General features: G+C 42.2%; 1 protein-coding gene across 1 annotated transcript; it reads left to right on the top strand.

The window, feature by feature from the left end:
- Nucleotides 1-866: 866 nt before the first annotated feature.
- LOC147185723 (scavenger receptor class A member 5-like) lies at nucleotides 867-22687 on the top strand. The gene is made up of 12 exons (XM_086104526.1): nucleotides 867-1089; nucleotides 3227-3345; nucleotides 5231-5359; nucleotides 13208-13407; nucleotides 13566-13744; nucleotides 13817-13943; nucleotides 14675-14843; nucleotides 15743-15823; nucleotides 18472-18579; nucleotides 19174-19230; nucleotides 20387-20575; nucleotides 20743-22687. The coding sequence occupies exons 1-12, from the start codon at nucleotides 1085-1087 to the stop codon at nucleotides 20874-20876; spliced, it is 1497 nt and encodes a 498-aa protein (XP_085960652.1). The 5' UTR covers nucleotides 867-1084; the 3' UTR covers nucleotides 20877-22687.
- Nucleotides 22688-23477: the final 790 nt, after the last annotated feature.

Raw genomic sequence — 23477 nt, 5'->3', positions numbered from 1 at the left:
CTGGGAATTTACAAAGAACAACAAGCTCTTTTAAAGACGTGAAAAATCAACTTTTACAATAGTTGGGTTTGTGTTACAATAACAATAGTTGGGTTTGTGGAATTCCTGCCAACCCATCAAGTGTGAATAATCAAATACAAATGGTAGAGGGGGCGATGGATGTCCCCCACGCCGTTCAGGTTGATGGTCACCCTTTTAGCCGCACCCTCTGCACGCCCCTTGTTTGACACGCTAATTCAGGCATGTCCAGCTCCAGGCCTGCAGGCCCACCGTCCTGCCTGTTTTCCATCTCTCCCTTCTGCAACACACCTAATTCAAATGAGAAGATCATCAGACAGCTCTGAAGCAGCATTAAAACAATCCAGATTATTTAAATCAGGTGTGTTGCTCCTGGGAGAGCTGGAAAACAGGCAGGACAGCGGCCCTTGAGGACCGACTTTGGACACACCTGCCCTAATTTGAAAACCTAAACCGAATTTGAAACCCTACTTTTCAATCCAAACCTGAGGTTAAATGATACTTTGAAACTCTTAAAATGAATTCAAATCAATGTGAAACTTTTCGCTTGTGCAGGAGATTGGGGTTGTCCCAAATTGATGACTCTCAATTAGAGCCGGAATCTATATTTAACTTCTTAAATATTAAGATTCGCATACTTAGTTCTGATTTAAAAATATAAACATTTTAAAAAATAGATAATACAGGTTAAAATATATTTTAAAAATCGATCAAATTAAAACGTACGGAAATGCCATGCAAATGCTACAGATGATCACTAGATGGCGCAATCACACAGCCCAGGATGGAGTCTGTCCTCCCGTGAAGAACACCAGCTGGACTTTGCTTGACTTTGGATCACGTGGACCGCGGTGGTGGTTTTTGTGGAGGTTGCACTTATTCCCCCGCTATAGTCCGACCGTCTGTTGTTGCAGCGGGAGGAGGAGAGGCCGTGCACGGTGCGTCCTTCCACGGCGTGTACTTGTGGAGCTGCGACTTTGGGTTTGTGGTCCTGCGGGGCGGAGGATGAGAGCTTGGAGCTGTGCCCCTTATTTTTAGGCTTTCTCCGTCCCCCAGATGACAGCTGATGAGGTGAGTGAATAAAGTTTTTCAATTTGGGCCACTACATTAGGTACAGCTGCCCGTCAAGTTGAGTCAACATATGAGAAACAACTTTTGAGCCTCACTCATGAAATACTCCTTGATCAATCAGAATTGTCCACACTCTTCTTGCGCAGGTGTACCTAATAAAGTGGCCGAAGATGTCAGCAGAATAACTGGGCAAGTTTTCACATCGTGGGGCACATTGCACCTCCTAAACAGATCTAACACAAAAAAACGACATTTCAAATATCGACAAAATATGTGCTGGCCTGAGAATAAGGAAAATAATTGGCCCTCATTAAAATGCTTTGGAAAAAAATGTGTGTGTGGGGGGGGGGGGGGGGGGGTGGGGGGGGGGGTGTTGTAAACCCCAAAAATTCTCACCAAAACATATTAAGCTTCAATTTTGCTAAAATCTTCATGAGAAACTGGAGTTGTCTGCCTCCCCCTCTCCACAAAAAAAATTTTTTGTTTGTTTTTTTGGAAACAAGTTGGTGAATCTGCAAGTGCCAAACCGCAAGCATCTGGGGATCCCATGTCATTGAGGAAACATGTTTATAATTCCCCATCTCCAAAATAAAAAAAAATACACTTGCTCTCAGCTGATAATGACATCACAGTTGCTCATGACTCGGGTAACACCCAATCACGGCTCACCTGTTTGGTCGTGTGACATTCACAAGCTGACCCGTGATTGGAAAACTAGCGTTCTCATGAAAATCACAACAAAATCACCTGAAAATTTGACGCATCGTGAAAATGTGGCCCAAAACCCCCCCAAAACAAAACATGTAGTTATATAATTTAGACCACTCCTTCTGTCTTTTGGGTCATTAAAAACTTAATAGCGTTCTTGCATGGTACTACAATTAGTTTCATTTCTTGCATGGTACTACAGCTTGGAACGTTTTGTTTTGTAGAGGATTGTGCTGTTTCTGTTCTTATAATAATAATAAAAAAAAAACCTCAGTATTTCATGATGATTCATACTTAATTGTCAAACATGAGACAGCACAATGTTCCATATAGGAGTGATTCTTTGCTTTCCCACTATCCTTTACCGCACTTGCACACAGATACACGGGGAATGCAAGCACTCATGCAGGGACTTGTGTGTGTGTGTCTGTGTGTGCGTGTGTGTGTGGGAGGGGAGGGTGGGGGTTCAGGGGACGTATCTCCTAGCAGCCTTAATAGTTTCAGTTCAACTGTCTTTCTGCTTGCCTTAATGAGAAAGTCAGGACTGAGTGCTTTGTCGACCCCTGTACATTTCTCCCTGCGCCAAATCCAATGCGGCCTCCTGGGAATTTTTGCCCATGCAATTGCCACCTTCGTTTTTGTTTCCTGAGGTCGCTCAGATTGTGAAGCAAATCGTAACAATGACCCTAAAATGACAGCAAAACGGCAGGCATGCTGCGACCTTTTGAGCAAAGCTTCTGGAGATTTTATGGTGGGCTGATTCATGACTGACCTGTTCAGCAAATTTCATGGTGCTAAAGTGAAACTGGCTTCGGGGAAAGATTTTCAAACATTCCATGTTTTTAAGTAAAACTGTCTTTTAAACTGTGCTTGTCTATGAGGAATCATAAAACTTCTCCATGCGCATGCAAAATCACAAAAATGTCCCTATTTGGCATCACCCATCTCAGTCCAAATATGTTAGCCATCAAATAAAATCCTTTCTGTCTTTGAAGGACTCCTGGAAATGGCCAACATGTTCTTGAGACTTATTAATGAGTGTACTCATGTTTGAGAGGTCACCCAAATGTTGGTCGCTAAGTGAACAGTGTTGTCGAGACAATTTTGTTTTAAAAAATTGCTTTTTTATTTTTTAAACAAATCTAACTAAATGTTCATGAGATCTAGTACGCCTTGGCATTCACCGCCTCTGAAGCGCTCACAAAGTTCGTCTTTGCCCGTGAAGTAAACTTCTTCAAAATACATATAATATGCATTCCGTAATTCCCAGAGATGTATTTCTCGAAGGCAAAGAAATGGAATGTAAGGACCAGGTTAAGCACAGAAATCCGACCCATCTCCACTTGGACCTCCTTGATTTTGTTTTGCTTGGAACATCTTTGTCCATATTCTATATGACTTTGTGTGTGTGTGTGTGTTTGCATCCCAGCCAGGAGATGGAGAACAAGGCCATGTACTTGAGTACGTACGAGGAACGGGAAAACGTGTCCATGTACGAAGACGCCTTTGAGGGACAAAACTTGTCCAAGCTCAACCTGTGCGATGAAGGTAAGGAGGAAGAGGAGAACCCTTAAATGTTTTTGTCTTTTGAAAAGAAAAAAACCCCACACAGTGAAAAAAAAAAAGATTGAGTAAACAGGAAGTTTGCAAGAAAATGAACCCTGGCAAAGTGCAGTTTAATGCAGAAGTTGCTTTGCTTCCTCTGAGCGTAAACGTTTTTCTGGGTTAATTGAGGCTAAGACGGTATCACGTTAGCTTAGCTTGTCCTAAAATTTGTTCTGTCAGTCATAAACACCTTAACTTTTTGATTTGTGCCACACGCTACTGCCGTATCACAACTCGAGCAGAATGGTGGCTGAGACAAAAACAACTCTCAGGATGAAGTGGCTAGCTTAGCCTAGCATAGTAGCAGAGGACCTAATAGAACATGAACAGCGAGTTAGCATGAGAAGCCAAGGAAGCAGTTGGCTTAGCTACATCAGCTGTTGGCACACTGAACTTGCTTCCTGGGCTACACAAACCATTACAACAGCAAGTATTTTATCGACTTCTGAAGTGTTGATTCCTTGTTTTTTGTTGTTGTTGTTGTTTGTTTTTTTAGAAAATTTCACATAGATGGCGGCCATTTCTCAGTCTGCCTATAATGTGGCTTAGCCTCAACCTTAGCTTAGCATACAAAAGCAGTGGGGGCCTTTGCTTAGGGCTATAGCTGTCATTAAGAAGTTAAAGTTCTTTCTTTTGTGGTACAAAAAAAACATGAAAACAGCTGTCAGTATGAAAGACTATGTCATCATTGCATACAACAGCCGGGGAACATTTAACATCCATCTCTTTCAGCACGATGTGGGTAGCTTGGTTTAGCATACAAACGCAAGCTGGACGTTTAGCTTAGCTCTATCAGTGATGAATTCAATTTCCTGTTCCCAATCAATCACATATACGACACAACTACCTTATCTTAAGATTAGTAGGATAGGAAACGATACTGCAACAATATGTGAGGTGGTGTAAAACCCGTATGCTAAACTAAACTACCCTCCATTAACCTGCAAGCGTTTACATTAGGAGGAAGTAAAGCTACTTCTGCCTTAAAAGTGAACTTCCTGCTTATGTTTGCATGATGCCAAGTTGTCGTGTCTTCTTCTCGACCTGCTGAGCTTGACACTTTAGCTCCTCTTTACATTCCAACCACGTGGTGTGCATGCGTGCGTATGCGCACGCACGCACACTCACATTTCTGCAACAGCTGTGTTTGTCTTGCTCCGCTTGAGTGTGTTCTTGATCATATGAGGGAAGTGTGTATGCGCGTGTGCATGTGTGTCGGTCACGGTTCAAATAGATTCATGCTGCTGTGAGGTCGCGTCCACTGTAAGATTTTTACTGTTGCGACGTCACATGGCAAATGATAAGAGGTGGGCAAACTTTAGTCTTCAGGGGCCACATTTAATTTTTTTTAACGAACAGATGGACCATGTAGTTCATTCGTAGTTGAGCTCTTACATTCTGTATGTGTGTGCAGCCCCACAGGGTTTGAGAGGTGTGGGATTTATATACTTTTAATCATAAAAATTCGGCCAAGCTAGTTAACAACACTCTTCTCTGTGGTGTGTCAAATTTAGAAGACGTGTTTATTATGTCTTTAATAACATTTGGCCTTCAGGTGGATGTATGTACAACATGCAAAATGATCACATATCATTTTTATTGAACACATGGCCCCAACCTTTGTCAAATTTGTTCCCAGAAGAAAGTAATCTGATGTTTTTAATCTGTAAAGCATTCTTGACCGCAGACACGGACGGGCCGACTTCCAAAGCAAACTTTCAATGTGTCGCGTTATGGAAGCCAAATGTCTCATTGTGTTGACTGTTTGCTGTTAGCCATTGGCACTAAACGCTTTGGATTGATTGTTGTTTTGGCTCTCCACGATCAGGTTCTGGAAAACGGCGCAGGAAACAGGGTCAGTGTTGCGCTCAGTTCACCTCTTTGGCGGCCATAAAGTACGCCATCGTGTCTCTCTACGTACTCGTGCTGCTCACCATCTTCGGACTGTGCCTGGCAGGTATAGCCACTTTTCCTTCTTGTTGTTCCAAATTTAAAAACACCTTAGCTTTTATGCTTTGACGGCGAAACACCAACGAGATAATAAGCCTAGGGTAACCTAGCTGGCCTTTATTTTTAAAAAGGTGCATTAAAAGTTTGTATACCCATTTTAAAATGCTTAAAATTACATTTGTATATTTTGGATTAGTTCAGATTTTAAATTGTGTATTTTTTTTTTAATGACCTCAAGTTATCAAGCAAAGTTTGTATTACTTTGAATAATTGTTTTCAGTTACTTCAAATTTAAATAGAGCTTCCTCTTTAAAACTCAGAATTTAATTCGTTAAAATTACAATGACGTATCGTGAAGTCATTTTACTCATATTGCTTTTTCAAATTAGTTACAATGTAAGTAATGTATTCTGTATTAATTGAAATTTCATCATGTTTTAAATGAAATGAGATGTTACATTTTATTTTTTTAATGATTTATTTTTTAAATGAAAATGTGGCTTAATTAATAAATGATATATAGTTACATTTTATATTTTAAATGATTATTTTTTTAAATTAAATGTGGCTTAATTACGGTAATTCAAATCTTTTTCAAATTATGTACTGCATGTATTTCAGATAAAGTATTGTAAAATATTTGAAATGAAATACGTTTTCAAATGAAAAATGCCTTTGTTCAATTTGTTAAATTATTTTGAAATTATTCAATATAATACTATGTATTGAGCTGTATTTAGAGTCTTGCTGCAAACAAAGTCAAATAAATAAAATAATAAAACAACATATCTAAAGACATGTGGAAATCAATCCATAAGTGACAAATACATGTGGAAATGCGATTTTTATATAGAGAAGTGACAATATGTCAGATCACCAAGAATCAGCCTCTGGAAACGTGAAGAGTTTAATATCGGGAGACGTCATGCTGTTATGCTACATAATACATCATAAACATATACGCACGGTGGGATATATTATGGTTTTCTACAATTTCGCATTAGCCTTGCGCTCCCAGAGGAGGCTTGGATTTCGTTTTCTTTTTTTTTTTTTTTTTTTTTTTTGCATATGTCTGTGATGAATAAGTTTGCACATGGAAATAGTTTCATGTCCATCTCTAGTTTCTGTGCACATGACCTCAGAACATGATTCTGCCTCGCAATGAAGGACACACTCATGCGCACATTCGAGGCGTGTGACTGGAATGGGTGGGGGGGAGGGAGTAGGGATGCGTGATGTGAAACTCATTTCCGTGTGACTGTAGCCGTGTGCCGCATGTTAGCGTGGAGAACACACGTAGGATAAACAAGTCACGTCCAGTGAAATATGACATGCTAACAATGATGAGAGCGAAGGTTGCTCTTCAAAAGTGGGGCCAAGTTTTGGAATGTAAACCTCCTCCGCCACCCACCACGCTATGATGTAAGTTCTAGATAACATTTTCACCTCCTTTATGAGTCCCATTAAGTGGACATAATGTATGCAAAATTGTACGCAACACTCATTTTGAATTGAGTTCCTTAAGGAAATGTTTGAGGTCCTTTACTTTTCGATCAATCCCTTCATGCTCCCCACTTCCTACTGTAGGTGTCCCAATACTTATATTCTTGTCTCCTGTATGTCATAATTTTGCACAACACTGCATCCATCCTTCAGTGAGAAATCATTTTGAGCGGTGTTACACAGGGAAATGTTTGAGGTCCATTGTTTTTGTCGCAACCCTCCTTGTTTTCCTCACTTCTTACACGAGGGGTGTTATTACTTATTTCCATGTCCTCCAAGTGTATGTAGTATATGCATTTTTTCACACACTAACCCTCAAAAATCTATCCATCCTTACATAAGGCATCAATTTCAGTGGTGTTCCTCAGAGCTACATCTGCAGCTCACTATTTTTCCATCAGCCATCCTCGCCCCCCTCACTGCCGGCTGTTGGTGTCCCAAGACTTATGTCGATGCTCATGTGTATGACTTTGTACATCAACAGTCCACTATCCATACATCGGTGCGACATCATTTTACGCGGAGATCCTCAGGGAAATTTTGTGGGCAAATCCTTTTGTCCCCTCTTGCGGTGTAAATGTTCCTTCATATCACTCCCGCTTTGTGTACATTATGATTCTGTATGTTAATTAGGGTGACCCCCCCACCCCCTTGGAAAAACCCTGGCTGGGTGCCTTCTCTGCCCCGTAGCCAGATTTTGTGTGTGTGCGAGTGTGACTTTATGGCTTTTCACCTTGAGCGGGGGGCCTCCTTCCAAATGTCAATGTTGTTAGGATACGAGGGAAGACAAGACGACGGAGACATTACGGACGGTGTGTGTGTGTGTGCGTGTGTGTGCGTGTGTGTGTGAGAGAAAGTATTTTCTTATTTAGGACCTTTAAATGAGCTGCCTGAAGAACAAGCAATCAAAGCGGCTTTTTGTGTGCCAAGTGGCTCCAGCACCGCTCCCAGTGGGCCCCCTCTACATCCATGCTCATGTAAAAAAATGCCCATGTCTGTTTGGCAGTACACCCCCCCCCCCCCAACTCTTGTTTGGTTTTGGATTGAATTCTCACTTGACTCATTACTCACACCCCCACCCACACTGCCCTGAAATTGGCCCCTTCTCAACATGTCATTTTTAGAGATAAGCGTGGTGCTTGTGATGATGGCAAGCAGGCAGGCATGCCAGATAGCAGTGAGCTTTGATTAAGAATCTCGACCCCAACAAATAGATTTGTCTTTACGTCGAAGGCCGACATCTGGCTCGCTCGTGACACTAACCCTCAGCGTTATGATAATCAAAAGGCAGTAGGAATGTACAGTGACACCACTAAAGTGCATCCAAATGCACTCCTTCCTCCCCATAGGAAATCATGTAACATATCACAAGTCAATTTGGACAAAAAAGAACAACACTAAATGTCTGCAGTCCAACAAATAAAACAGCCAAGCATACTTTACTCCCTGTTGTGAGATGATCAGTTCGACATTTATTAGACCAGCATAGCGTACGCCCATTTATGGTCATTTGGACAGCACAGGCTGGAAACGGCGAGTAATGGCTTTTTACTCCACACCACAGGATAATCATTCAGGATCATCTTTTTGAGACATCCGACAATTCGTCATTCACTGTATTTGATCGGCGTGGGCGGTGGGAGGGAGACGATTTTCGATATTTGTGTATCCCACACCATATGATGATCGCTTAGGATAATCTTTTAAAGGATTTTGACAATCAGGCCTTGGTTGACTTTAATCGAAAAGTTATAAAATTACTTTGAGTCACCCCAAACCGCAAGAAAACTGCAGGAACAGCTTTCAGAGATGTTGTACAACTGGGTCTTTGCTGACTTTGCTGAAATTAGGCCAGATTATCAAAGTGTGTACCTCACACCACATGATAATCACTCAAGACCATCTTTTTTGAGACATTAGACAATTGGAACTTTAATCGGAAGGGAGGAAAAATGTTCAAATTAGGCTAGTTTATGGGTATATGTGTACCAAACCGCAGGATAATCACCCAGGGTGATCTTTTTGAGACATCTGACAGTCAGGCGTTTGCTGATTTTGCTTGGAAAGGAGGAAAATTGCTCCAATTAGACATCTGCTCTCGAGTGACTTTCATGCGCGAAGGCATCTGCGTTGTACCAATTTCACGAGCCGACACGTGTGCCCACATACACGCTGCACATGTGACGCATCTTTGTGCAAACGCGAGCCACTTTTGAAGTCCAAAAACCGAACGGACGAAGACACAAGGCGGGTCGCGATGTGAACCAGATGTGAGGGCAAACGTGACACTGTCGCGTTGAAAAGAAATGATCAAAAAGACAAAAAGATACCTCATTACTTTCACACTTTGATGGGGAACACTGGATGTGAAACGTGCGCACGCATAGTCGCGAAACATGCGATGAAAGCAGGCGTTGCCAAAGTTTGGCCTCGGTCTTTTCACGATTAACCGCCTTGTAATAGTTGTGTCATGATTCATTTCTGTAGTTGTTTTTTTATCAGGATTGGCCTGAGTGCTGACTATGCTGTGGGTGGCTGGTGACGTTTCCTATCATTTAATTCACGACAACGTAATCCATTAGTGATATTTCTTTTACCATATCAAGTCAAATAAAAACGACGTGACAACATTGCAACATTGCATGTGCAGTGAATCAAGGTTTCATCACTGCAACAGCATGACCCTGAAATTGATATTTTCGTGATTTCCATTGGGGGGAAAAAAATGTTTCCCAAACAAAGTGGAACACACTAAATAGACAAATCTGAACAAACACTCCATGAAGTGCACACGCAGTTTTAAATTGACTCTGAGAATATAAAACCTCCAGTCATGTGCGCCGAGTTCTCCGCTCAACAAAACCGTCTGGAGAACGTCCAAAGGTTCCGCAGTGGGAGTGCTACATAAGTGGAAGTTACACACACATAGGCACGCACGCGAATGCACATTGTATTGAGAAAGGCAGGGGTGCAAGGGCAGTAAAAACATGGGAGATTTAAAAAAAATGAAAAAAACAAACACTGGAACTTTGTGCTGATGTGGCCTCTTTAGAGTGCCTTATTGTCTGCTGTGAGTGCGCGCACACTCGGAGACGATGGTCTAAGAGCAGGAAGGAGGATTAAAAAAAATTGGAGGGAACCTCCGACCAGAGAGTGGAGGGGGACTTTGAAGTATCATGCCTGGTCTAGAGTGCCTCGTTGTTGCGGTGTAGAAAAGACTTGGTTAGGTACTGGATATTCCACCAACCAGAGGGTTTAAGCGGATATCTTTTTGAAGCTCAAACATTAAACTGCATCAGGATAAAGTTCAATTCAATTCAACAGTTGGCCACCATTCAATTATTGAAGCCTTGGTTGAAGGCCTTGTTTGGTGATACCAAACGAATTGCACTTGCACAGCCACGCTACGTGCAAAACTGCCACACATGCTGCAGTTTACCTGCCGGTTGCTGGTGTTGCGGTCATGCCTTAGTACCCGCGCCAAGCTGCGCTTCATGTTAATCGAAGCAAGCTGTGCTGTTCACTACGCTATCAAAGCAGCACAAAGCTGTTTGCTCTGTTCGTTGACTTGTGGTTTCATGCTAAAAATAGTTTCAAGCCAAAATATGCCACCAATGCAATGGAATAATACAACACAGCGCAGGGACAGAAAGCGTGACACCCTTTTCACATGTCTGTGAGATTATGGTCGGTAACAAAGTGGAATGTCAGAGCATGTAAGTAAGTAAAAGCAGTCATGTGATTTCAATCAGATGGTGTGTGTTTTAAAACAGCAGATGCCAAAATGTACCCTAAAACAAACATATTTTCCCCCGTAGGACATTTTATGAAGTTAATTCTTCATAAAAGCTTTTTTTAATTAACAATACAGTGGTGCTTTGAGCCACCCAGAGGAAACATAATACCGATTTTGGGGTGGTCACAGCTTATAAATAAGCTGATGTAATGTTAGTATTCGTCTCGGAGGATAAAGAATATATGCATATAATTAGTATTCTTATTTTTTTAAATCCTTCCATCAGTTTTCTCCAAATTTTTAAAGGGTTACAACACCACGGCACCGATGCTATTCTCAGCCCAAATGTGGTGTTTTACATTTTCCTGAGGTTATTTGCGTCCTGTTGTACCTATACCTCAAATTGGGAGACGTACACTGAGATGGAATGAAATAAACGCAAAACTGTGAGGGAGTTGAAGTCAGTGCTTAGTCACCATGGACGCTGATCCGGCACAGTTGCTCTGGAGGGCGTTTGTTTGAATGCGACATGTAGGAAGGGCTTCAGGATTCAATAATCCCTGAATGTTTTTTACATTTTGAGGTCAACTCCAACACAGAACTGTTGATGTTTCCAAGGGCAATAAGATTCCAAACATTGACGTGCTGGGCAATGTTTTGGTTTTTTTAATCTCAAAATTTTTGATCCCAAATGCATCATTGAAGCTGAAATGTTGACAGGCTGTGACCGATCCAGTTGCTTCTGCAATTTTGCCGTTGAAATGTGACGTAGGAGGTGAAAACACGCACGGCCGTCAATCACAAGAATCCCGAAGCCAAAAAATGACGCGCTGGAGCAGCAGCTGTCCTTGTTCAGTGAATGGATTGACATGCAACCACTGAGAACTATGTTGCAGTAAGCTAGCCAGCTACGGGTACACCCTGAGAACGCACCTTGCATTCGGATAGGCCGCTATCCTTACCGTTTTAGAGTGCCTCGTTGTCAGCAGCGAGTATACTCGCATCATGGAGAGCAGTCGAAAAATTGTGGTCATTATTATTTTTCTTCTTTAAATCCGACATGAAATGCGGATGGGGGCTTCAAGTTGGAGGGGCCGCTTTCGAGTGGCTCGTTGTCACGTTGCGGAAGAACACGGCGATGGTGCATTAGAATTTATTCCAGTTTTTAAGCAGACATTTTTTGTGGCTCAAACCTGTAATCGTGTCGGCGTAGGAATCTTTTTAATCATTTCAAGGATCTCTTATTTTTACATTGCAGGGACTTTAATGTACTGTACATATGGCAGTGTATTAGCATGAGCGTGTGTGCCTGTATGCGTGTGTGTGCTTCTGTGTGTGTGTTTGTATGTGTTGCAACACAGACAGACCATCATTTAGCAATTAGCCGTCCCAGTCTGGGGTCATTTGGAGTAAACTTAACACGCATAATGAACTGCAATTCATTTGTTCTCTTGTGGAGGTCCTCTGCATCCTCCCCGCCCCCTTCTTTTGAGTGCTTTAGGACCCCAAGGGGGAAGCCGCCCCGCACGCCCCGCCTCCTCGACAACTCCCTGTCCTTTTAATAACTTGTTTTTTTGCATAGACGATGTCATGCCGACATCTTATAAATCTTTGCGCGGGAGGAAATAGTTGCCATGCTGCATGTCGTCAATGGAACGATTTAAGAGGCCGCAGCCAAGCACAAGACAAGAAAGGTTAATCGTTGCGCAAATTGGGGTGGTTGCAGCTAAATCAACACGCAGGAAGCCGTTTTTCCTGCTTTTTAGGAGGTTCCTCCGAATAGCTGCATTGAAAGCCTTTTGAAACAGGGATGGAACATCAACATGTTGATTATTTTCCTCCTGAAAGTGTTGAAAGTGGATTAAAACCCCCAAGCCAAATTCAACATCAAGACCATATTTTCCAGGCTTGAACAAATGAAAATACGCATTTGCATCACAGGAAATTCAGTCTGGAACTTTTTGTGTTGGGACTACTGTCGAAATTGAGTTCTGGTACCTATGTGCCAAGTGGTCGTGCAGTAATTTCTAGAGGTCCAGGAACCTTTGAGACATGGTCTGACATACCTGGTTGGAGCCTTTTAATTCCAAGTATCAAGACTCTTTCGAGAATGTTTACCCTGGTATGAATTTATGTCAAATCATTGTATAAATGTTGTCGGAATTTATCTAAATTTCAAGGAAATTGTGAATATCAAGTCCCTGGAACTAAATCTTAGCCTAGCAGCTTTTAGAGTATCATTGTGTGGATAATTGGGGGCGGGGATTATTGTCTATTTTCTATTTTTAGCTCAGGATAATTTCTCCGTTTCAAAAAAAGACCTTGTAGTGTAATTTTGAAAAGTACAGAAATCTGCGCCGAACATACATCTGATTGAACCGTTTCAGTTCCAGGAACTACAAGCACCTAGAAGTTTCCTAGAGCTTTAGGTGGAAATTCGCAATCAAATCCGATCGCTGTTGATCGAGCGCGACATCTGCTTTCCATTACGTGCAACCGTCGTGATCCCAGCTGAGTGATCGATGCTGACGGATTCCCTTGAATTTAGGGACTTTCACGCCGTTGCTGAGAGATGTTTAACAACAACTGCGCCGTGTTTCGTTCCCCCCCTTGCAGTGTCTCGCTCCCAGGCATGGTCGCAGCGGCAGCAGGTGCTGATGGAGAACGTCACACACATGTCGGAGAATTCCCGGCTGCTCCAGCAGACGCTGGGCGAGACTTCCGATCGGGCTGACTTCTTGGAGAACATCTGGAAGCTGGAGAATCTCTTCCAGAACCACAGCGACTGGCTGCAGAAGCTAGAGATTCTCATCAAGGTACTTTTTTTTCTTTTCTTTTGTGTGACGTCTTGTCCATATCCTTGTTTCTGGAGATACTTCGGTACAACCCCAATTTAGATGACATGGTTTGAATGACAGAAATGTTCTCAAGGGAGCTCTCCAGAACCTCATTTTTTCCTTTTGGATGCTCCCAGGGCCTTGAGGTGGAACTGAGAACCATGCAAGCTCACTCCCTGCAGTCCGAAGGCTACCTGGTGCATCTGGATGAACGGCTGTCATCGTTTAGCAGCTCCACCGGCAGGAACCTGACTGGTCTGATTGCCGAGGTGGCGCGCACCTCCACCTGGCTCCACGACCATAACCTGCTGCTCATGTTAGACAATTTATCTTAGTATGGCGACCGTGACGTCGCCACACACGCTAACGACAGTGTGTGTTTCTACAGGGAGACTTCTGATCAGGTGACCGGGCTAAGGGACAAGCTGGAGGAGGTCAACTGGACGGTGGGAGCTGTCAATCACACCGTCAGCAATGACATCAATATTCACCATTTGAAAATACACGATCTGCAGGTACGAGCGCACCAAAAATCAGCGGCAGGCCATGCATTCACGGTCAATATTTAGCTCAGAAATTGACAACATGAACAGTTGAAATAAAATTCATCATATTCACCAGAGAAGCTTGTTCAAGATCGCTACAGATTTTTTTTTTTGCTGCTCAAAGTTGGCTGTTACAAATTTGGCTCTGACCAGCCAATCAGAGGACAAAAAGGGTGACATCATTGAGGGCCTCAACCTATTTGCCCTTCTTTGTAATTTATTATTTTTATTTTTTGCTTACTGTGAAATCAAATCCACACACGTTGAGGCACAGCGTTCTTTTATAACCATAAATGTTCATTTGAAGTACTTTCAACACTGCCATTCTCATTAGCCTAGCAAAGGACCGCTAGCTTAATGCTAACATAGTTGAAACTAGCATTGTAGTATAAAGACTAAACATGGTAGCTTAATGCTAACATAGTTGAAACTAGCATTGTAGGATGAAGACTAAACATGGTAGCTTAATGCTAACATAGTTGAAACTAGCATTGTAGTGTGAAAACTAAACATGGTAGCTTGTTGCCTAAACGGTTGAGTGGAATGCTCTCTGCATCTGAGTGCTGTGTGAAAGGTGCTATATAAAATAAAAACGGTTTTACTTCTTTCCTTCACTTTTGACTGATGAGCCTGCATTTTACCGCAATCTAAATTTTTAGTTGATGTCTCTGACTCGTTACAATCGTTTTTTTTCCCTGTAGATTCAGATCAGCAACATCACAGAGGACACATCCAGTCTGTGGGTGACCCACTTCCACACGGAGGCGCAACTTAGAAACGAAATGGAACTCTTGAACACCCTCACCGAGGACCTGCGTGTCAGAGACTGGGAGCGCTCCTTGGCTCTGAAAAACATCAGCTTCATAGAAGGTCAGATGTAGCTTGAGTAGCTGTCCTTGTTAAATGCTCTCAATTTAGCCACTAATTGTCTTGGTAAAGTATTTGCATAACTCGTTATGTGCTTTTCCACGTTGCAACAATGAGGCGCTCTAAACTTGCCATTAAAAACACAAAGCCCAGGTCTACATGCTGACTGCCAAGTCATATTTTTTTTTCTTTTCCCCTTCGCTTTTCCGCATTCTCTCCTTGGCGTTCATGGATTCACGGCCAATAACGAGGCGCTCTAAAGAGGCCACTCGCACAGCTCAAAGCCCTGGTTCACACGCTGGCTATCAAGCCAGACTTTTTTTTTTCTCTCTTGCTTGTGCCTTCTCTCCAAGATATGCATGCACTCACAGTAGACATTGAGGCACCATTTACTCCTTTATATATATATATATATATATATTTTTTTTGTGTGCATGTTTTCAGCAATTATCTTCAAACATGTGCGATGTATTTTGAAACAAATCTCAGAATTGACTTGCCGGGGTTTTTAAACAGGATGTTTTGTACGTGAACATTCTCCTGCTTTGTCATACATTAAAAACACTTAATAGGACCCTTCCTCGTAAATCTCATTTCTGGGTGGAGGAGCTGTCCAGTGCCAGGAGATATTTTCTTAGTGACTCGTGAGCTTCTCGCATGTCAACTTGCAGACTTATGTGGAATAACTCTTGGGTGCGACTGTCACTGTGCTAGGCAACCAAATGTCTTCCAGCCACAATGCGAGAAAAGACAATTGTGGCATTATTAAATTAATAAGGGAAGAATTACAGGTCGCCGGTGTCCCTAATAAAGTGTCTGACCGTTTTGTACATGATTCACATCCAAATGAATTCATGTCTTCATCAGGTCATTCACAGATATTTGTCATCGTCATTTTGCAGGACCTCCAGGACCAAAAGGAGAGAAGGGTGACACTGGGCCACTGGGGCACACCGGCGCCCCTGGATTAACCGGTTTAAGAGGTGAGTACAGCCGACTAATGTGGAAAAACAAAGTCTAACCACTCAAAATATAAACAGTCCAGGAACTCGTTATGCTGTGTCGTATTGAAGGTTTGTTTTGATTCCTTGTGGCTCTCTTTCTGTTCTTAAAATGGAAAACACACACACACACAAAAAAAAAACTGAACAAAATCAAAAACTTATAATCAGGTTCAAAATTTACAAGCCCCCATGTTGTCGAATCCGCCAGCAAAACCATGAAACGTTTTTGGACTTCCTCCCTCCATAAACTGTGCTTTGATGCAATCCATCTGCAGATGTTTTGCTGTGTGTAAAACATGGGGAAAAAAATGCACCCAAAATATGGAAAATTTTCTTCCACTTCAAACCTCTAGACGGAGGATTCTCAAACTCAGTTTTAGACTAAAGAACGGGTCCACGCTCATCTTTGAAGAACCCATGTCAAATTTTCAGAATCTAATTTATTGTGTTTTGCAATCATACTTAATTATACCTTTGTTTAGAATTTCCTCTCTAATCTTCCTTGACAACCGCACTATGATTTTGTAGTTCAATAAAAATAATAAAATATCATGTATGGGGAGCCTCAAAACCCAAGACAGGGTTGTGGTTTTACCATTCCAGCATGCAGCAGGCCCAAGTAAACGGACACTGAAGTCTGAGTTTTCCAAGAAGGAAAACTGACTCCGGGTGCAACTATACGCTTCATCCTTGACAATCGCACCATGTTTTTGTGGTCCAATAAAAATAATACAGTCTTAGTTTCTTCGCCGTGGAATCTCAAAACCTGATACGGGGTTGCAGTGTTACCATTGCAGCACGCTGGCGTGCAGCGCGCCCAAGTAAACTGCCTTTTGGGGCTGACTTTTCAAAGAAAGCTGAGAAGCGCTCGCGAAAAACCCAAGTTGACCTTCAAGTGTGTTTTCACACCAGAGGATTGAGACTGGAGTGGCATCAAAGTCCCCGCCGCTCTTTAAGCACAACACAGCTGCTCAGCTGGCGTCGTCACGCTGTCTTACGGTAAAGGTGACGCCAGCGCACACAATTACACGGTGGAAAAAAACACGATTTAGGACTTCAGGGTGTGAGCGCGTGAAATGACCAGTCATCCATCTTTGTCTCGTTGGAGGTAATCCCACCATGAAGGAAACATGTGAAAGCTCATTTGTCGGCAGAGTCGCATGACTTCAAGCACCGAGGAGCTGCAAATGTCGCAACGTATATCAGTACGTCTTATAATGGAAGGATGGATGTCTTGTACTTGGCCAAGGCGCACTTAAGCAGCAGCACAATATTTATTGACACGAAGCAAAAGAAAAAAAAATGAAGGCGGGAACAAACCAATGCCGTTTCCATTAAATTCAATTTTCGATTTTTAGGTCTCTGCAAGAGCGCTATGGATTTTTCGCAATTGGTTCATAATCCGTTTCGTGCTCTCAACCTGAGCCAAAACAAATCGAGTCCACCGAGTCTATTAATGCCGATAGACGTCTGTGACTCGTTGCTGAGGAGCAGTCACAACACGAGAGCATACATGTGTTCCTCATTAGCGTGTTAGCTCAGAGCAGCTCTAGTGTGCTTACTGTAAACACATGCACACACACACTCACACTCATTACAGTGGGGAAATTTTATTGGCAGTAGAAGGGCGGGGAGGTGTGTTGGGGCAAAGATATCGCTGTTTTCCTCCACTTTTTTGGCCGGGGGTAAGTTTTGGAGCGTGTATGCGGACATGTCGTCCATCAATGATGTCATGGTGGCGCGCAGGGAAAGCTGGGAATGGACCAGTTCAATTTGCAAGAACATGTTGAACGGTTATGCGCGTCCAAGTTTTGTGGGAACAGTTTGGGGGGAAGTTCCTTGTTCTGTTCCCAGAGCAAAACAAATGGTCCATGAAGATCGACTTGGAAGAACACAATGGCCAAGCCGGGATTTCTGTTGTTTTAATTGAAAAAGTATGCACACGTTACAGGGCAATTAGACAAGTACCCAAACGATATAGAACAATTTTAATTCTTTAAATGTCCTGTGGGCGTGGCCGCTAAATGCGCTCAAACCACGGCCACCATAAAAAAAATTGATGAAGAATAGTTTGAGCAGGATATATGCTTCAAGCCTCAGGTTGGCATAGGGCTTTTCCATGGCACCACAACGAGGCACTCCAAAGTGGCCACACCAACATGAAACCTCTGGTCCACAACTCTGACTGTGTTCCGTGTTCTTCAATTCTTTTTACCTCCTTGTGCCTTTCTCATCATGGTTTGCGAGCACTCACAGCTGACAATGAGGCACTCTAAAACAGTCATGCCAACGGACTACCCCAAGGGAAAATGCAGGTGTAAGGAAGCTTGCTGACTCCAATTGCACTGTTGATGCACGTGGAGGCAAATATTCATTTGCCATGTTTTCATGATCATTTTGTTTGGTTTTTCCAGTCGAGTAAAAACATTTTAGAACCTACGCTTGGAGGCCCAGGTCCTCTTTCACCTCCATGACCTCAGATTGCACAAAAGAACAATAATTCCCTGAAATCTTGTGGGAAGTCTTCTCAGCACTTCACTTTATCCACATTTTGTTACAAAAACAAACAAACACAAAAAAAAAGAACTCACCTTGACTATATATGTATGTGTTTATGTCTCTTTCAGGATTTTCTGGAGAAAAGGGCATCCAGGGACTTCGCGGTATCAAAGGATCCAGTGGTGACGATGGCAGTCAAGGAGAAAAGGGAGATATCGGACCCGTCGGTCCAAAAGGTGGGTGAAAGGCAAAGATAGGTGCACCAAAAAGTGACACCCACCGGACATCCAGGGTGTGTATGTCAAGCTGTGGGTTGCGCAATACCACATGGCATGTGTGGCAATAGTCCCAAAGGTAAAAATAAAACCAAATTAAAGCCCACTTGTCTAAAGAAAAAAAAACAAAAAACACAGACCGCTCGGGTGAAAACGAGCAACAAATGGCACCCCCGACAGATTTGAAGGTCAGCCCCGCGGTTTTTTTGGATCACAAGTCTCTGTTTTGTAAGCAAGCGAGATGCTTTGCTTTTCAAGCTGCCAATGGAGGCAGAAACCACAAACAGGAGGACATTTCATTTACAGCCGTTTCACACTTTGTTTCCCTCGAGGCAGGCTGGTGGCCCCTGACCGTTTAATTTAGACCCAAATTCAGGGTTTCCAGGAAATATACTGCACCCCAGATGCTTCAAATATCCACATAGTGAAACCCTGTGAACTGTGATGTTTCACCAGTCAAACAATATGGAAGTCGCGGGGGGGGGGGGGGGGGAAATAGAATTCTGCCGAAAACAAGATGATGCCTTCCAATGTCCTCTTGTGTTGTGTCAACAGGGGAACGAGGAGAACGAGGGATGAAAGGAGACAAGGGTGACAGAGGAGAAAAAACGGGTGAGGATCAATCGTAGTCCTTTAAATCCATGACTTTTTTTTTTTTGTGATCGAATGTGTGAGAAGTTCAGCAAATGCAAATAGTCAGCAACAAAATTGCAAAATAATTCCTTCGTATGACTTGAATGGAAGCCTTTGGAAATGCGTCCCATGCTATTTTGTCATTCTCAACTAAGTGGTGAATTTATGAACTGAATATTTTACACTCTTGAAACACATATACACACACACCTCCTCAGTCAAACGGATCTACTGTCGCTTTTGTGCTTGTAGCTCTGCTTTGCATTAAGACTTCAAACACATCAGAGGCTAATGTTAGGAATGATATCCAGTACTCTGGAACAAAAAATAAAATAAAAAAAATAGAATCAGTGATGCAATGGTACACATTTTTCTCCATCATCTAAATGTTCTTGTAAAGTGACGATGGATTTTTGTGTCACACAGGAAGTGTGGGGCATGGTTCGCACCTTTGGCATTTTGCTAGCCCGCACGCGTGACATACACAACATGCATAAAAAGATGAATGGAAGACAATGATAACACGGTAAAGTTAAGACTAACCTAGCCTAATTATTTTGGGGAAGTTATTACTAGCCGAATTATTTCAGAGCGAGAAGATTAGCATATCGATGTTAGCTTTTAGCCTTTTTTGGGGGATTTGAATTTCAGCGGCACAAAGCCTATATATATGGAAGTTTGAACAGTACTTTCAATTTGGATCATTGTCAGAGCTTGTCTTTGACAAGCTAAGCTGCGAGTATTTTCCAGTTTCCTGTTTTTGTCTTTTGGTTTTTGGATTGAGGCCATGTTGGAGTTCTTCCAAGGGATTAAGCTAATATGTACATTTTCATTTAATGTTCTCCTTCACTACTGATTATATGACTTATGAGTGAACATTTACAGATGCAGCAACGTGAATGTTTTGATTTCGGTTGTCAGGTCCACCAGATTAAGACCAGACTCAGATGAATCGTATTTATTATTACATCAAAGTCCTTTTGTAAAAGTAAAAAAAATAAAATGAATGCAGTTTGTTTGATGTGTAAGGTTGAAACCGAGCCACATTTCGTTTAACAATTGCTTGTCGTACACAAATGTCCCGCACATGGGGAATTCCCCCAGTACTGACACATTTCATCTTTTGTCCTCTCAGTGGAAGACACCCTGGTACGACTGGTGAATGGGTCGGGTCCCCACGAGGGCCGTGTGGAGGTCTTCCACGAGCGGCGCTGGGGGACGGTGTGCGATGATGTGTGGGACAAGAAGGATGGCGACGTAGTGTGCAGGATGTTGGGATACCGAGGGGCCGCCGAGGTCCACAGGACGGGACGCTTCGGACAAGGTAAGGAAAAAACAAAACAAAAGTCGCAAACACACAGACGTGGACGCTGATTCTGTACCAAGTTAATTAATACATACTTAAATATTGGGAAATCCCCAAATTACACCAAAATATTTCTCTATTCGTTAGCCTCAATGTGTTTTCTTCATCGCTCTGTTCCCGTTTAGGCAGCGGTCTAATCTGGATGGACGATGTAGCGTGCGACGGCTCTGAGGCCGCTATCCATGAGTGCAAGTTCTCTGGTTGGGGCAAAACTAACTGCGGCCATGTGGAAGATGCTGGCGTCACATGCCTCCGCTAACGAAACTTGAAATCCCTTACACCCGATCCATTCCTTTGGTTCTTGGTCCTGGACATGTTGTCATAGTTGTTGCTGTTGACCCTTGGCAAGTGGACCCGTTTTGGTTGACAAGATGGACATTGAGACTTTCAAATGAGAGACCTATCTTGGAAACAAACCTCTATTTTGGCATAGCCGATGCCGCTTCTAAAAACTTCTGATCTTCTGGTCAGCACAATTTTGTGCCCTATTATGAGGACCCTATTGAAAGAGATTCCTTTCTTATAGTAGTCTTCATTTGTGTTATTCTGGCAATGCAATTGCTTTACCAGATATTCCAGCACACACTTTCTACTACCCGTGACATATAGTCTGTTCATACCATACACGTAAATACTCAGTTCGAGTGTGATGTTACTAAACTTGTCTAACTCGTTGTCATTTCTCTTCCTCGTAATGGATGAGACAAGCCGAGCTTCTTCCCATAATCTTTAGCTTGGCCGTGATATCGTGATACATCATTGAAGAATCTATGCAGTCAAATGCACAGGAAGTCGGACATTTTGTTTGGTATCGTTGTTTAACAAAAACTAAGACGACAGAGATTTTAACCTGTTTTAGTTGGAAAGAGGTGCTCGTCGTGAGCATCGCATGGGTTTGCGGTGTGTTTCTCATAACAGCTCACAGTGTTGTTTAAAAGCGTCACATTCTGACGGAGCGAAAGTGTCGCCAAAGCTAACATGCGGCTTCCATTTTGTTTATTTTCCCTGTCCCCCTTTGTCATCACAACATGTCTCGTCTGGAGGCCACAGGGACGCAAACAGGATATCTGTCTTCCACTCTTCTCTGCGTATTTGCTTGCCGCGGTGAGACGAGACATGCCAGTTTGGCCGCTCACGTGCCGGCGCGCTAACATGCAAACGAAGGAATGTTTTGGTTAGTTCATTGTAACGAAACTGTTGTGATTTACAAAATTGTTGGAAACTCGTCTCTAATTAATTGCTACGTTAAACATCAATGGAATCGATCAAACTGTTTTTGTTAGACCACACATTTTTTGATATTCTGAATTTGTGGGGCACAGTCATTTCTGCCCTGAAGTTCAATGGGAGAAGATATCATCTCACTTCAAAAACAGGAAGTGCGCTAAGGAAATGTTTCCAAAAAAAAATTAGTCTGAAATTGACTGACTCTTCTGTATGAAATATAAAATCCATTTCAGGAAAAAAAAGAACACTGCAGCATCGTCTTCAGCTGCTGGGGCACTTCGAACAGTGCCCCTAACGCAAACGGGCTTGCTAAAAACCCAACTTTAATTGAATTGTTAATACAATTTGGAACAACAGGGGCAATGCCCCACAAGACTCTAATAGGAAGCCAAACATCGACTGCTGTATGAAATATTAAGGACATATCAACCAGAAGGGAATCTGAAACACCTCTGGCACTACCCCAAGTGCTCGTAATTCACACAGGAAGCAAAAAATTCACAATTCCTGGATGGCTGACTGATATTTTCTCATGGCATTGAAAGTAGTCATGTGATCTCCCATTTGGGCCGATACCTTAGCTTCATGCGGTTAGATGCTTTTAGTTGTACCTTTTGAAAATGAGACATGTTCTTAACCACTTAAATGTGGCTGCATTTTTTTTAACACATTCTTGGTTCCATATCATTTTTTTTTTTTATCATGGCGCGTCGGTTATTCAACATTTATTGGAAGGGCTACAATTTCTACACCCCAAATATTTGATGGTACATTGTTTGATTTGAACGTCAACTACTAAATGCTGCATATGCACTGCTGACATAATAAATGTGTTTAAACAGGTGAGCTCGCTTCTCTCTGGCGTCGTTCCTTGATTGGCAGCTCAAAGGTGCAATTTATGTATGAATGTTTCCACGTGTGACACACAGGTAGATACATGTGACCTTGTAATTGGAGCCAACTTTTCAAAAAAAAATATATATAATATGATAATAATTTAATACAATCAAACCAATTTCCCTGAGGAGTTCCAAGTCAAAAGCAGATGAACACATGAACATAAATACGAAAAATAGGAAGTAACTTGCGAAATACTAAGAAATTGAAAAAAAAGTACTATTACTGTACTCTGCTCAATTAGTATTTTTGGGTTGATTGTATGTAAGGAATTTGCTCTTGTTGCTGTTTTACTGAGAGTAAAGACAATTCACTATCCTGTGATGTTTTCTCCAATGTTAGGTTTATTTTTCACATAATGACAGTTTTATGGCCTCCAGGCATATTCCAAACTCCCATTTGCGAGGTCCAGCTTTATGATGCTCACTTAAATAATTTGTGATGTCCTAAATTCTCTCATCAATGTATTGATTTACAGCGCCCGGGGCGGCAGTATTTCATTTTCGAATAAAAGGAAAATATGAACCTGCCACGAAAAATATCTCTTCGTCCTTTTTGCAGCAGCAGATGCGTTTCGAAGGCTAGCAACAGGTTTCTTTGATTCGCTTACGTAGACACTGATATGACTGATAGGTGCCTTGAGATACATGGGAGCCAAGTTTTTCAAGATACAAGTCGTTTTGCTGTTATTTTTTTTACTTTGAATTGCAAGCATAACACCCTAATGTTTTTTTTT

Source organism: Hippocampus guttulatus, chromosome 23 (assembly GCF_054856545.1).
Source record: "Hippocampus guttulatus isolate MCC_2025c chromosome 23, RoL_Hgut_1.0, whole genome shotgun sequence".
In the NCBI taxonomy this organism is placed as follows: Eukaryota; Metazoa; Chordata; class Actinopteri; order Syngnathiformes; family Syngnathidae; genus Hippocampus; species Hippocampus guttulatus.
Note: the sequence above shows the minus strand (reverse complement) of the source record. Positions and strands in the feature narration are given on the sequence as shown.